Source organism: Prosopis cineraria, unplaced genomic scaffold, assembly GCF_029017545.1.
Source record: "Prosopis cineraria cultivar Desert tree isolate PC_DT_omini unplaced genomic scaffold, ASM2901754v1 PC1780, whole genome shotgun sequence".
Lineage (NCBI taxonomy): Eukaryota > Viridiplantae > Streptophyta > Magnoliopsida > Fabales > Fabaceae > Prosopis > Prosopis cineraria.
In genome coordinates this window covers 709-14,875 of record NW_026557105.1, presented here as the reverse complement: position 1 = coordinate 14,875, position 14,167 = coordinate 709, and the positions used below count along the sequence as shown (strand labels likewise).

At 37.4% G+C, this 14,167-nt stretch overlaps 1 protein-coding gene and 1 pseudogene across 3 annotated transcripts; both read right to left on the bottom strand.

Moving 5' to 3' along the window:
* Positions 1-384: 384 nt before the first annotated feature.
* Positions 385-4,630, bottom strand: LOC129300865 (membrane-anchored ubiquitin-fold protein 3-like). Of its 3 annotated transcripts, none has more exons than XM_054939460.1 (4): positions 4,192-4,630; positions 3,820-4,089; positions 989-1,156; positions 385-727 (listed from the first exon to the last, which is right to left on the bottom strand). In XM_054939460.1, the coding sequence occupies exons 2-4, from the start codon at positions 3,947-3,949 to the stop codon at positions 672-674; spliced, it is 354 nt and encodes a 117-aa protein (XP_054795435.1). In that variant the 5' UTR covers positions 3,950-4,089; positions 4,192-4,630; the 3' UTR covers positions 385-671. The 3 variants fall into 3 exon arrangements, with proteins under 3 accessions (XP_054795435.1, XP_054795436.1, XP_054795434.1); XM_054939461.1 differs by having other exon boundaries at positions 3,820-4,080; XM_054939459.1 differs by having other exon boundaries at positions 3,820-4,035; positions 4,192-4,626.
* Positions 4,631-7,589: 2,959 nt separating this feature from the next.
* On the bottom strand, positions 7,590-8,247 carry LOC129300863 (glutaredoxin-C3-like; annotated as a pseudogene).
* Positions 8,248-14,167: the final 5,920 nt, after the last annotated feature.

Genomic DNA, 14,167 nt, shown 5'->3' with positions numbered 1-14,167 from the left:
TAAAAGCACATCATTAAAGAAACGCATAAGACAGACGCTGTCATCATACTTCGAAAATTATAGTTTATCCCTATGGAATTATCTTGTATGGTGGCCAGATAAACCATGTAAGCTCTCTGTCCTACATGCTAAGATATCAAAGCGCGAAATTTTCCGGGTCGATGTTCTGACAATGTCTTCCTCAACGCGTAGCATTGTGGACAATGAGATCTGACACCTATCAATACTTTACAAATACTTAACTTTAATCTCAGTGTTGACGTGGAGCGATAATCAGATACTGTCAATAATGGACATCAAGATTTAAGGACCCTTCTTCACATCAGCTTGTATCGTCCACATATGAAAAATAACACACTTAACCGTCACGTGGCTTCAATTCAGTGCTCAAGAAACGGCTATATGTATATAATATTTGATCATTCCATCCCATTAGAGTACCGTTCAACGTACTCACAACAGACATCATGAAAGTTTTTGTATGCTACGTATTGTACAAGACTTTCACAACAAACCCATTTTTTATACAACAAAGAAAACTATCGAAGACAAGTCAGGAATAGACTCCAACAAACATTTGTCTATCCAGCTACGCATTCCCACGACCTCAGAGAGATCCTAGCATCCACAAGGCAAAACTCAGCAGCTTCACTCTGGATAATGGTCGATTCTCACAATATTGCACACGCACATATGGGTTTTATTGGGAGCTCATCAACATCTTTCTCTGCTCAAACCAAGGAAAGCAAATTTCAACGTTCCAAAGAAAGATAATTATGCATCTACACATTTTAGAAGGAAATGATCCCTGATACTTCGCTTCACCATATTCCCATACTTAATACACACTCATCTTCCATAGTTGATGCTTGCTATACAAGCCAATGACACGAGTGCAGACATAAGGCACTGGTATCTGAAGTAAACATGTCATTCATTGAAAATTAACAGACAATATTGACACGAAATATATCAGAATGAAGTGTACCTGCTTTTGATCTTGCCAAAGATGGCTGGACGACAACATGCATGGTGATTTCACTGGTAAGCTCACCAAAAGGTGCTCTACATTGACCAACTGTCTTGTTGTTTTCCAAAACTTTTCCAGCATTTATAAGTTTTATGTCATTAGCTGCCTTCGGTATAGTCTTCTTGCCTACGGACGATCAGAACAGATTCAAATTCAGATAGGTTAAAGAAGAGTGCGCGCGTAGATGAAAAGTTGAATACAGAACAGCAAGAAGAAAATAAAATAAATGTTAGCAACGGAACTTTGCAATGTCCTACAGCTACAGAATTCAACCATCCACTAAATAGTGATGTAATCCAACCAAACATGGGATTATCTAATTTAATCGCTCTTCAGTAATTTAGTTCAACGTTATTGCTGGAAACAGAATATCATGACCGCATATAGAGTGATGCTGACATGATATATTACAGGGGAAGTAAAATTCAAGCAATCGCAGAGACCTAGCCATCTGAAGACTTCAGGTGTGTGCTGTCAGATAAGATTTTTCATACAAAGATGACAGGGAGAGGAACTTCTCTAAAAGACCCAATCATGTAGTGCTGAGTTATTAAAAAAAAAAAATCACTTTTCATGTTCTAGATAAAACTTGATAAATTGTCTACTAAATTACAGAGTCTAAGGAATGAACCGCATTATTCATAATTTGAGAATACTGCAGCTTACTATAAATTGATCTATTGATAGTTGAACGCGAACAATTAAAAACTATACTTAATTTATTCTATTCTTTTATATTATCTAACTTCTAATAAAGTTCTACACTGAGAGCAGTCTAATCACAGGTTCCTTTCCCACCAGTCTATTATACACATCTCACAAACCCATGCAATCAACCAAAAGACCCCTTTAGGCAAGAACATAATAGACTCAATATCACCAGTCACTAAAGGAGTAAGTTCATAATGTTTTTTTTTTTTTAAGAGCAAGTTCATACAAAGATACAGCTTAGATTACGATAGCAATTTAAAAGCCATATAATTAATTTCTGACATTAAAAATCCAGCATAAACGTTATAGCCATTCTTCAAAAATCTATCAGTCCGAACCAGTTGATCCTTTGAACTAAGCACTCTATTAGTGAGGAAAAAGTGCTTCATTAAGATCTCTCACCACCACAGCTCCTTTCATCATTTGATGCTGATTCCAGTGGCTTCAACACTACACTTTGCTTTTCTTTCTTCTTTTTTTTTCCGTCAATAATTAAATACCTCTCGTGCATTATGGGGTGAAGAGAAAAGGAGAGAGGGGGGGGGTTTAAGTGATCTCTCTGCATACTTCCATAGTTAAACAACCTGAACTGGTTATGGTATTTTTATTATTTTTTTTCTTATTTCCTTCTCTCAATCATTTTTACTTAAGGAAGAAACTCCAATTAAACTACCCAACAGCATCATAATCCCAAAGAAACACACAAATGTAAAGGCCAGAAAATGAAAAGGGTGAACATACAGCAATATTCCCCTTTAAATCCCTTTCATGCGGATTTGGTCTAAAGACTTCTTTGTAGTGAATTCATCAAAAGTTGTCATTAAATTGAACTTAAAAGCATTATGTAAACATAATCGATCTAGTCTACCTTCAAGGTTTTCATAAGACACTTAAACATCATCATCTCTCACATAAAACTGGATAAGCTTTGTCATTCAGTGCTACAACATAGGATTATTATAGCTAGCTTGCTTCCTTCCTTATTACACCAAATACAATAACATGATATGCCTTACTCTCTCCAGACCACAATATAAAGCATCTTCTAGAAGCTTCCATGGTACAAAATATAGGGTATTGGTAACTTTTGTAATTATTTTTTCAACTATACTCCTACTTCATTTATCACTCTTTTTAAGGAAAATGATGCATTAAAATTTCAATTGTCATTATTAAGGCACTTATAGAGGGTATTTGAGGAGGGTATAATTGAAAATATGTATTTTTTTTAATAATTAAGGTTTCAATTAACATTTTTTGAGAAACGTGAATTAGTTATCAATGTCTTATATCATGGTCCAAAGAGATTACGTATTATAGGATAACATTATTTAATGAACACAAGAAATTAATATGGCAATAAATGTTACATTAAAGCCAATCTAACTTGACAAATTTATCAAAGAAAATTAGAGTGTTCAGGCAAATGAGAACTGATCCAGGTAGTCCTGCAAACTAATTGAATTCAATCCTCAGAAAACAAAATGGAGTTATGGAAAAGATTGCCTTGCCTTGTTGGCAAAGCTCTTGCTCTAGTTCTAGCATCCTAGAATCTAAATTTGCAGGTACAGGGATAAGAACAAGTCAATATTATAAGTATCCACAAGAGTTTGAGGACCAACAGCATTCTATTTAAAAGGATATGTCAAGTACAAATAACTGTCATCTAAAGCAAGAAATGTCATTGTGTATGCTCATCCGGCTTCTTAATTGGCATGCACAAACAACTGAAATACAATTAATTCACCAACCCATCTGCCAATTTAAGAGCAAGGAATGTATAGTTATGCCAAATTCATTCTAGCAACACCTGCATCTTTTCTTAAAAAAGTTACCAGAATGAGATTTGTTCATACGGCTGCCAGGAAATATGATCATCTGGCCCTTTGTTCATCAGAAACTGCTAGATTATCATGAACGTAACAGAGCCTTGTAATAAAATGCACTAAGTGTAGGAACATTAACTTTGTTTAAGCCAGACAACTTGGTGCATTTCCTAGCATATTCAATTATCATTCTAACACACTGTTCACGAACATAGAACAATTTACAGATTAAAAGCAAGAGTAGCTGGTAACCTTTTGGCCATTCTGCAACAATTCTTTCCTTCAGCATGGCCACTGTAGAAGCTGGCGGGTAACGGAAGGGCCCAATGTCTGAACCATCAAAGATACGAAACTTAAGCTCCACTAAGTCTTCGTCCGGCATCTGATTTTTTTCAACCACTTCAATTCGTGTACAAGACAGTACCACCAACCTCGGACCAAAACTATTCCCTTAAAACCTGCATGCCCCTGCAGCCAAACAGACCGATCGATCAGCAACTCTTTTTCTTTTTCCTGCAAAAACTAAACGCGTAAAAGTACCGAGAACCAGGCAATTCGGAGTCTATTTGACACTAACTTCATTGAATTAAGGAAAAAGAGAACGAAATTAAAAAAAGATAATACCTTGAACAAGAGTAGTAGCGAGAAAAGGAAACTAAAGCTGATGGCTACAAAAGGGTCACAAGATGTGCTTGAAGAAGGAAAAATTTATCGGCATCAGGGAGAGAGAATGAACCCTAGACCCCCATATTGACGCTTTCCTTTATTTTCTTTTCGGCTTTGAGGTTTGAACGATGATGGGGCTTTTGTCAAGCAAAGCAATCTTCTTGGTCTTCCATTTTTAAATTTTACGAAGTATTCAACTTTTTATTGCACCGAGCGCATTTAAAAAAGAGGAAGAAGGAAAAGAAGTGAGATATGGATTTGGAATCTTGCGGGTGTCAGTGAATAGAGTGGGAAGGTAAGAAGTTAGGAGTCACAGCAGCAACAGGAAGATCCCGTCGGCGCGTAAGGTGAATCTCTGAACCAATCATGGCAACCTCGAATTTAATGGGTGGGAAGAACAGATAAGGGAAGTTACTACGTTTGTGCCGATTTGTTGGTTACCCGTTTTTTTGCAACTGGGCTTTATTGTTATTATTTTATTGGTTGGTTTCTGTTTGGATTTCATTTTCAGATCAGTTTTTTTTCCCTCCAATGGCACAACCTCTCGTCCATACCAATAATTATCCTCGGATTTTATTGAGAAAAAAAAATAGATTTTAAAATTAGCAATAGAATATATAACTTTAGTGCAGTAATTTAGATTTTAGTTAAAAATTTGATGACAGGCATATGACGGTATAAATGACACATAATCTTATTATATAAGGTACATGTTGTGGGTAATTGTTCCTTTTCTGGAAATCTAAAAGATGCTAATCGTTGTCATGGAGTAAATTGGGCCTCATAAGCCCACGTTCATTGGAGTCTTTGATGCATTGTTCAGGACTTGCCAGGAAAAATCTTGCTCTCAACATTTCGAGATAATTCTTGTTGGCAACAAAGGGTGTTATTTATGCTATATAAAAGTGAGTCCTTTAGAACCCCACATATTGTTTATTGAATCTCAGTATCTTAAGAAAAAAATCTCCGCTGTCGGCAGGAATCTTCTCCCTGTGCTCACAAATAAAAAGATTTGCCAAGAAAAATGGTCTACCCTCTAAGCATGTAAAGGCTTAGTGGATGATTTATAAATATTTTCTTTATTCTGATATAATTTATAATTTTTTTTATAAGTGCTTTAAAAATTATGAGGCTTGTCATGTTTCAAAAGTACATGTTGAGTGTTGACAAGTGATTAGCCTAAATCTCAAAATTAGGAGGATTCAAGATTTGTTGAATTTGATGATAAATAATTTGCAATTAATATTTTTTAAAAAATTGAGATTTTTCAAAAAATTTGGTAAGCTTTTAAAATCCATAGCTTTTGTCGTAAAAAAAAAAAAACTCGATGACCTGGCTTACTGGTAATGAGATATGTTGTTTATTATTTAAGAATATCGAGAATACTCAGTCCTTTTTTTCTGGGGGTGGGGTGTTGATGGAGTCCACAGCGTAGCTGATAATTAATGTTAAAATACGACGATCACTTGAAAAAGGGAGGCATAAATTCTCAGGAGTATTTTATGCGAGGTTCTTTGTTAATAGACGATTGATTTATTTATTTTTATAATTTATTATAATATATGATTTCTTTGTTAGAAATATCTTCTATTGGCTAGCTTCATTTTGAATATATGGAAGTTTTTTATATGAGGGGGAAGTAGCAGCTTCAACCTCCCTTATAATCTCAGACCATATACTTTCTTGTTGCTCAGAACTCGCAAGAGATAAGCCCATATTCCCTTTATTCTCAGTTGGAAAATTATCATTAATAATAACTATAATATATTATAATTATAAATTCCAAAATTCGCAGAAGGAAAAACGCAACCTTTCTCATACACCAAACACAGCCTAGTTCTCACGGCTCACATCCACCGCCGTTTCTTCGTGGTCCCATTACTCCCTCCGTTCCATGTACAAGGCATTTTTTAGAAAAGGATGTCGTGGTATTTTTAAACAAGTCTTGAATAAAAAAGAAAGAAATATTAATTGTATGTTTTATTTATCATCATCACGATACTAATTGATATTATTTGAAATAAATTTGAAAAATTACTATAATTTAGGAAATCAACTGAGGACGGAGCTAGGAAGCAGGGGTGTGCATCCCGAACATTGGTGCGGCACGTCGACTGTTTTTATTTTTTGTCAATACGTTCTAACGCGGGCAAGTACCGGTGGATATGGGGTTGGACACAGGACACGACGTTTTGGCTTCTTTTTTTTTTTTTTTTTCTTTCTCTATCAAAACGAGATGCCCTGCTTCGTCAAGTTCATTCCCAAATCCCTCATCGCCTGCTTCGCTCTGTCTCTGACGATGAAATTCCAAGAGTTGGGACCCTGCTTCGCGTTCGGCATTTTCTACTCGTCTGAGTTCATTCCCAAAACAAAAAAACCAGATGACCTGCCTCGTCATCTGACCCTTCTCTGTCATACTTCTTCAATTACATTGCCTCCGCCTGAGCTAGTCAACCTGCGTTGCTCAGCCAGCTGATCTGCTTTGTCGACTTTGTCGCCTCTAGTCACCTTGAAACTGCTGTCAACTTCGTCCACTTCTTGCCTGCGTCCTTCGTCGTTCTCTTGATCTCTTACATCTTCCCTCTATTTCTTTCATTAGTTCATGGCATGCTCATAGAGTTACATACTTACACCCATGTTCTAAATTTATTACGATGGACAGATTAGGATAATATTTCGCTGAATTTACACACTCAGACCCATGTTTTAAATTTGCCTCTTTCATTGGTCTGCGGCATGCTCACAATCACACGTGTTTTTAGATAACGTCTGTCTTATTTTCTTTTCTTTCTTTTTATGTGAATATAAATTGATCTTTTTATCTTGAAAAAGATAATTTTTATAATTTCATTTGTTTTTTTAAAATTTTATTAGCGCTTCTCATATTAAAATTGTAGGAAATTGTATTGAAAATATATGTGTATCTAAATATTTAATATTTAATTATTTATATAATCAAATTTTATATCCTAAATATTTATTATTTAATTATTTATATAATCAAATTCATATCCTAAAATTTTTTGAAATTGTCATGCCCGTGTGTCATGCCTTATTGCGGTACTTGTATTGGTGCTTCATAAGGATGGAGGGAGCAAGTCAAAGTGGCGAAGATTGGGAATAGTATATGTGTGTTTTAATTTTGACTCCTATATTCTTAAATCCTAATTCCGCTCCAGCAAGTCACAAGGAAGCAAATTGGATAGAGCAATAAAAATTTTGACTCGTACCGGTCTGTGGCTTTCACTGCGAAGTTAAGCTATTATTAGGAACGAACCCAAAGCAGAGACAATGCAGCCATTTGCAAGAACAGTAGGATAAATCAAGAGTAGTAGGAAAGTGTTTGGGAACCGAAGTGTAAAAAAACATATATATTTTTTCATTTTACTCTTATCTTCTTTACAGAGAAAGGAGGGTAAATCAAAGAAAGCATCACAAAACCAAATATCACCCCCGACGAGCCAAAAATAAAAAACAAAAATCAAAACTTAGGAATGGAGTAACAGAAGGATTCATAGAGAAGTCAGTAGTAGCGACAAGTATGACCAAAACAGAAGAGAATCGGAAAAGGGACGATAACTCGTGGCGCTCAGAAAGAGAGCGAGTGTGTGTTTGTGTTAGGAACAAGAAGAAGAAGCGTCTAGAGCCAGAGAGCCCCGGCTTCCTTGAGGAGAGGGACGAGAGTGCCATTGATGTGGCAGGCCATGACTCTGTCCATCGTTCCGACGAGCTTGCCTCCGATGAAGACCACCGGCAGGACGGAGGAGCAGCCGAGAAGCCTCATCAAGGCCCTCTCGAGCTCCTTACCTCTGGGGTCCTCGTCCAGCTCGTACACCGTGGGGTTCACTCCCATGCCGCAGAAAAGCCTCTTGATGGCGTGGCACATGCAGCACGTGCTTACGCTGAATATCACCACCGCGTTCTCCGACGCCATTCTCTCTATCCTCTCCAGCGGGTCTCCCACCACCACCGTCGTCACGTAGCCCCCCACGACGGCGCCGTCTGATAATGCATTTTATCTTTATACTAATGTCTCTATATGACGATGCTGCTCTTAGAAACGAGTGTGTCAAGCTAGCCTGCTGGGTGCAGAGAAGCCGAGTGAGAGCTGGTATTTATAGAGGTTTAAGCGCATTGAGAGGATAATGTTTCTATATATTTTAAATATAAAGTTGGTCTATTCTTTCCCTTCTTTACCCTTTAGTAGTCGTCAGCTTATATGAGAGAGAGAGAGAGAGGGGACTTTATGTGGTTTTTTTTCCTGGTTTATTATTGTTGGGTTCGGCTAATAATAAGTGAGGAGGTTGTTAGATTAGGCTAGGAACAGGCAATTTTTTGGGCAATGATTATGTTGGGGGGAAGGGAAATGTGAATAATTGTGAGAGAAGATACTAACAAGCATTAACAATATTGTTAGGAGAAAAGAGAGAGCAGTTAAGTTGAAGGAATTAAGAGAGAAACAGAGAGGGCAGGCTTTTGCAGGAGGTTGGGTTAGAACCTGCTTCCTCTTCGTCGTCCTCGTTGGTCCTACCCCATCATCTTCTTCTTTTTCCTTTTCTTCTGCAATCTAATTCTTGGACGTCACCTTCTTCTTTTGGATACTTGAGGCTTGGCCAGTTATAGTGTATTAGTTAACTTCACAACTTCCATGAATAGGGGGAAAAAAGTGTCACCTTCTTCCAAAATTGAACAAGGCAGCTTCTAGAATTCAGAATTTGGAAACTTGAAAGCTCGTACATGGTATAAATGCCTGAATAATAATTAATGTATAGTATGGATTAGGTACGGCTTCTGTTCAGTAATCTTTTATCGAGGATAATCTATATATACTATATCTACATCAATCACAGCATCTTCCTCAGGCATATATTGAGGAATATAACAATCAAAAAGAACGCCAAAGAGATCTCGAGTTATAATTAGCACATGTCTATCTCATCACTTAATAAATTCATATATATACTTCCATCCTCGTTGATACTTTGATCCATTAACCACCCTCTCACACAGCTCCCGTTTTTTCTTGATAACGTGGGGAATATCGAGCATCATTCGGTCACATGTAGACGGCCAAAAATAGCTTCACGCATTAGTCAATGAAATTGAAATTCAATGGAGACATGTAATGCATGTGCCTGCATATACGCGTACAAAATTAATGTCCCATGATCATTTCCGAGCACGATATGGCCCCAAAAAGGAATATAATTTTTTTTTGTAGATGAACCAAACAAGTTGCAAGGTGCATGGTTGTGTGTGTGTGTGTGTGCGTGTGTGTGTGTGTGTGTGTGTGAGGATCGTAAAGTCGTGCTGAAAAGAAGCAAGGTATAAAAATATTATTGTGGAGTAGACTGTATATATTTGATAAACTAATTAAATGCCCATGCCTACAATTAATTAGTGAATGGAGGCACATGCTGGGCTGCCATGGCTCACAGGTTCACAACACGCATGCCTCATATATGCCTAGATATGTACGCAGCATGTTCACTGTTGTACAGCCTTCTCGCATTAATATAGCATGCATCAACAACAGAGACACAGTGTGTGAGCATAGTTTAGAGTTTTTCAATACGAAAGCAACAAAGAATAAGCCTTCGCTTTAAAGGAAGCACGAGGATCATATAGTATGTGTATGTGGTGATAGAGATTATTAGTGACAGACTGATGATGAACAGAGAAATATCCGTACGTACAGTGAAAGAAGGTTACTCTTTTTGGTATTTGGGGTCGTAGCTGAGCCTTTTGGTGCAGCTTGGAAGGGAAGAAAGAAGCCAAGGGACAGACACACAGGGGGGCATGCTATGGGGTGAGACAGGGAGAGAGAGATTCATGGGCGAAGAAAAAGATAATGATATTATTCGATTGTGCTTGTCGGCTTGGCTTTCCTTTTTCCTTTCTTCTTTCTTTTTCCCCAGACCTAATATTGTGTGTCCGTGACGTTGGTGAGAGTTATGACATAAAATATTGACCAGAATGCCCTTGTCTATTTCCCCCTTTTCGACTGAACCCTTCATAGTGAGAGGCCGTGTTCAATAAAGCCTGCGTCTGAAGCACACCGGATCCGGCTCTCCTTTCCCGTGTACCCGAAAAGCTATGAAATGAAATGCCATAACAATAACTGTGAAGTGCGTACGGTGTACCCATGGAACTATTCTTTTCATTTCTCTTCACACTCTTTGACCATTTTTTTGAGGGGAAAGGCAAAATCTGGTGATGGAATATCAACTTTATGGTCAAAAGTAAATAGACAGTTCTAAAAGGAACTAGTGATTAGTAAAGTAAATCTTCGTTCCGAAATGGGTCTGATGCTGAGATGGGGTCCGGATCAGGTAAGTACATGGATAATTGATGCTTTGAAGATCTGATTAACCCAGAGAGAAGTTTTCACCATTAATGGGGAAACAAGGCAAAAAGATGTGGGGATTGTGATGAGACCTAGTGACTGAGAACTTTACACGAAGCGTCTCATCAAGGTGGGGCCAACCGACCTCCCTTTCTTCTTTCTTTGCATATATAAGAGATGCTGCGGGTCTTTGATCCCTTTCTTCTTTCTATTTCGTGCTAAAGCATTTGAAACTTTAAGTTCTAGTATACGCTCTTTGACTGACCCTGTGACTCAACCATATCGAATTTTCTTACGGGGATATGACATCATCCAGACATGCTTATACATATTTGAGTGTTATCCTCTCACTGATGGATCGATTTTGACTAAGGTTGCTTCAAATTCTACTCGCAATGATTAAATCAAGCTCTAACACTAATTAATGTTGTTTCTTGCCTTTTGTTTTTCTTATTAGTTTTACAATAAAGTTACCATTAGAGCTTGTCTAATATTAAATTCTTCTCCAAGCGATAAGCCACGTTTGTTTATCATGGTGTATGTGATGCGAGGAATTATAATTAAATTTCACTCCTCGAATAATAACTGAATCTAAGTTAATAAGAATGCAGATACTAAAAAAGTAACAGTTAAATTATCTCATTCATCCCCTAAGTTAACAGTATATGAAGACTGAACTTTTTTAAAAATGTTCAACAAGAGAAACCAAATTAATTATAAATTTACAGAAAGACTGATTCATAAACATTAAATATAACTATATATATACATTAATTAACCGAGCAAATTATTACGTATTACTCTAACCATAATAATAGCTATAGTGTTGTTGATCCTCATCACAAAATCCCAAGCAAATTGGAGGAGACAAAGGAGATTTTAATGAAAAAGCACGTGATGAAGTCACTCACATACAGTGATGGGGAATTGGAGAGGGAGTAGTAAGTTAGTGATGTGATAATGGTGAATGTTTGGGGAAGGTAAAGGCAACAGAAACATGTCGCCGCACAAAGGCAGCGACACCGCGTCTCTCTGCTCACGAGAACTGTTGAAATGATGACAGGGCAACGCATTGCGTGTCGGCCATTTCTTTCTTCCTTCTTTGTTTCCTCAATTGCGTGATGAAGCAACCACATTATTTGGTGCCTCATTTATGGCCATTGGGTGAAAAAAGAAAACATCAAACCCCCATTTTGTGTAGTAAAAAAATCCTCAAAGACACATGCAGATATACTATAATGATGCTATACTTCATGCAGGCACTGCAATAATTAGTATGTCGCAGTAGGGTATGACTATCAATAATTTCAGTTGTTATAATGTTCGTGTGTGTGTGTGTGTGTAGTTAATTTCGTTTACGTCAAAAACTATCAACTCACATACGGTGCTCTATGATGATAAGCTAGTAAGTAGTAAGACATCGACCATGATCAAGATTCATGTCCTAGGTTATCAATAAACTAGTGAGCAATCATGTGTGGAAGCAAGGATGTCTGAGAAACATCGGTCTGCCTATAGGGTATAATACTAATTAGGATGTGGGATTCACAGTCTCTGGGTCTCATGAATGCGCTTAATTTGAATTCTCTTCTTTTAGATTTAGGCAGACAGGGAAGCACGCTCTCGAATACTTTCTGTGTGTGTGTGTGAGAGAGAGAGAGAGAGAGAGAGAGAGAGAGTACGTAGTGCGTTATTGAGATGATTCATGAGGAGCACGGCAAAGTCTGACGCAAAACCCTTTTTTGCTTGGTATACAATATGAACTATGAGACCAAAGGGAAACCTAACTTTACAAACATTAAAAAAAAAAAAACAACAACAACAACAACTCTGGTTGATGCAGCCGTTAATGCAAAAGACAAGGATGACGGCTTTTCTCAGCTTTTGTTCCCCGAGCTGACGTTACACCAACGTTGACTGCTTTTAATCTCCCGATCTTATTTTTCAATTTTTAATACTTGCGTGACTGTGTCCTTGTGTTGTCGTCTTCACTTTGAACAGAAACACCCACCTCCCAAGAACTCAGCATTTAAGTTCCATTGATATAATCCTCATTACAGATGGGGGGCTTCAACACCCAATGCTTCGTGTTCCCCTTATTTTTAGGAGTCCATGAATGCTTGGTAGTGAGCAATACTCGACTTTTCAGGATTAAATAAATAAGTAGCAGTAGCATGCAACACCATTTTTTGCAGTTTCAAAACCTTTAAGGGACAAGAAGGTGTATCGGTATTGGGATCAGACGGTGCTTTTGTCTCGCATTGTGTCTCCACACTGTCATTCGAGTTAAGGGCATGTCTGTCTGTTCCCTCTGCCCTTGATTGCTAACCAACATTACATATCCTTCTTTGAACACTCCATCCTCTTGCTTTCTCTCTTTCCCTTCACTCAACAGAATAAAATGGTGCTTTGATGAATTTACTGTTAAGACTTGAGAGGCTAGCTTCTGTGTCATAGATAGCAGAATTAAATAGCTGCAGCAACGTATGCATGCGCATGCTATATATGCTCGTAAATCCTTGGACAGAGGCTGCTTCTTTTGAACTTTGTAATTCAATGGAATCTAAAAGGAACTTTTACATTTTTTGTGAGCTTAAAGGCTCTCGCTAGGGTTATGTTTGACCAGGGCACTGGAAGAAAGTATGAGAGAGAAACTAATTTTATATATATATATATATATATATATATCTCTTCGGTGAGTGACTTGACTTGAGAGAAAAAGATGGATCATGCTCGAGAACCAACAGTACAAAAGCTTGAAACTTTAGTTAGTTGCGTTCCCGTATCAGCTTTTTGTCTCCCAAGTATTCTCTCTGGTAATGCGGATATACATGAGCTTAAATTTGGTCCTGACTTCTAATTATCCATCCCTTTCATCAAACCAAGTTTTAATCCCCAAATTCATGGGAACTCTCATCTCATTCGTCATTTGACTAGAAAGATACATAGATATGAGGAGTTATCATGTTGTGTGTGCGGTCCTGTCCAAGTTTCTGACCATGAGGTGTGGTCCGCTGCCCTTTACATAATTCTTTCCCCTTGGTTTGAGGATTCTATTCTCATGGACAAGCACCTTCACTTTGTTTAACGGGCTGAGGCTGACATGCCACCATGGACTGCAATGAGGAAAAAACTAAAATAAATAAGTAAATAAAAGGATCGATTAATGAATTTATTTTTATTCTTTGATAAATAAAAATTTAGATGAGTAGGATTGAGAGGTTTAATATGATCAAGATATATCTCTAAACTTAAAAAATATTTACAGATTATTTATCAATAAAATCTTTTTATTGACAAGAAGATTAATCTTATAACCTTATAATCAAATAGACTAACTTTTACATGTTGGATTTGGTATAGACATTTGTCTTTCATAGGCTTTAGGCAATCTAGCTCAATAACTCATCCAGGGAACTTGAATCCAAGCCGAAATACGTACTTTTCTCACCCACCAGCCCACCAATTCTCATTCAGTCATTCTAAACCAAGAAATGTCCGTAAATTATGCCGACCAATGCTAGTTCTCTGAGTACACACGTACCCACCCGCGAACCAAACCTTCCTGACTTTTCAGTTTTTTTTTTT

Coding starts and splice junctions, on each gene's coding strand:
- LOC129300865 (XM_054939460.1), bottom strand. CDS start 3,949: ATGCCGGACGAAGACTTAGTGGAGCTTAAGTTTCGTATCTTTGATGGT. Junction 1,157..3,819: donor TGTTGCAGAATGGCCAAAAG/GTTACCAGCTAC, acceptor GATCGTCCGTAG/GCAAGAAGACTATACCGAAG. Junction 728..988: donor TTTGGCAAGATCAAAAGCAG/GTACACTTCATT, acceptor TGGTTTGAGCAG/AGAAAGATGTTGATGAGCTC.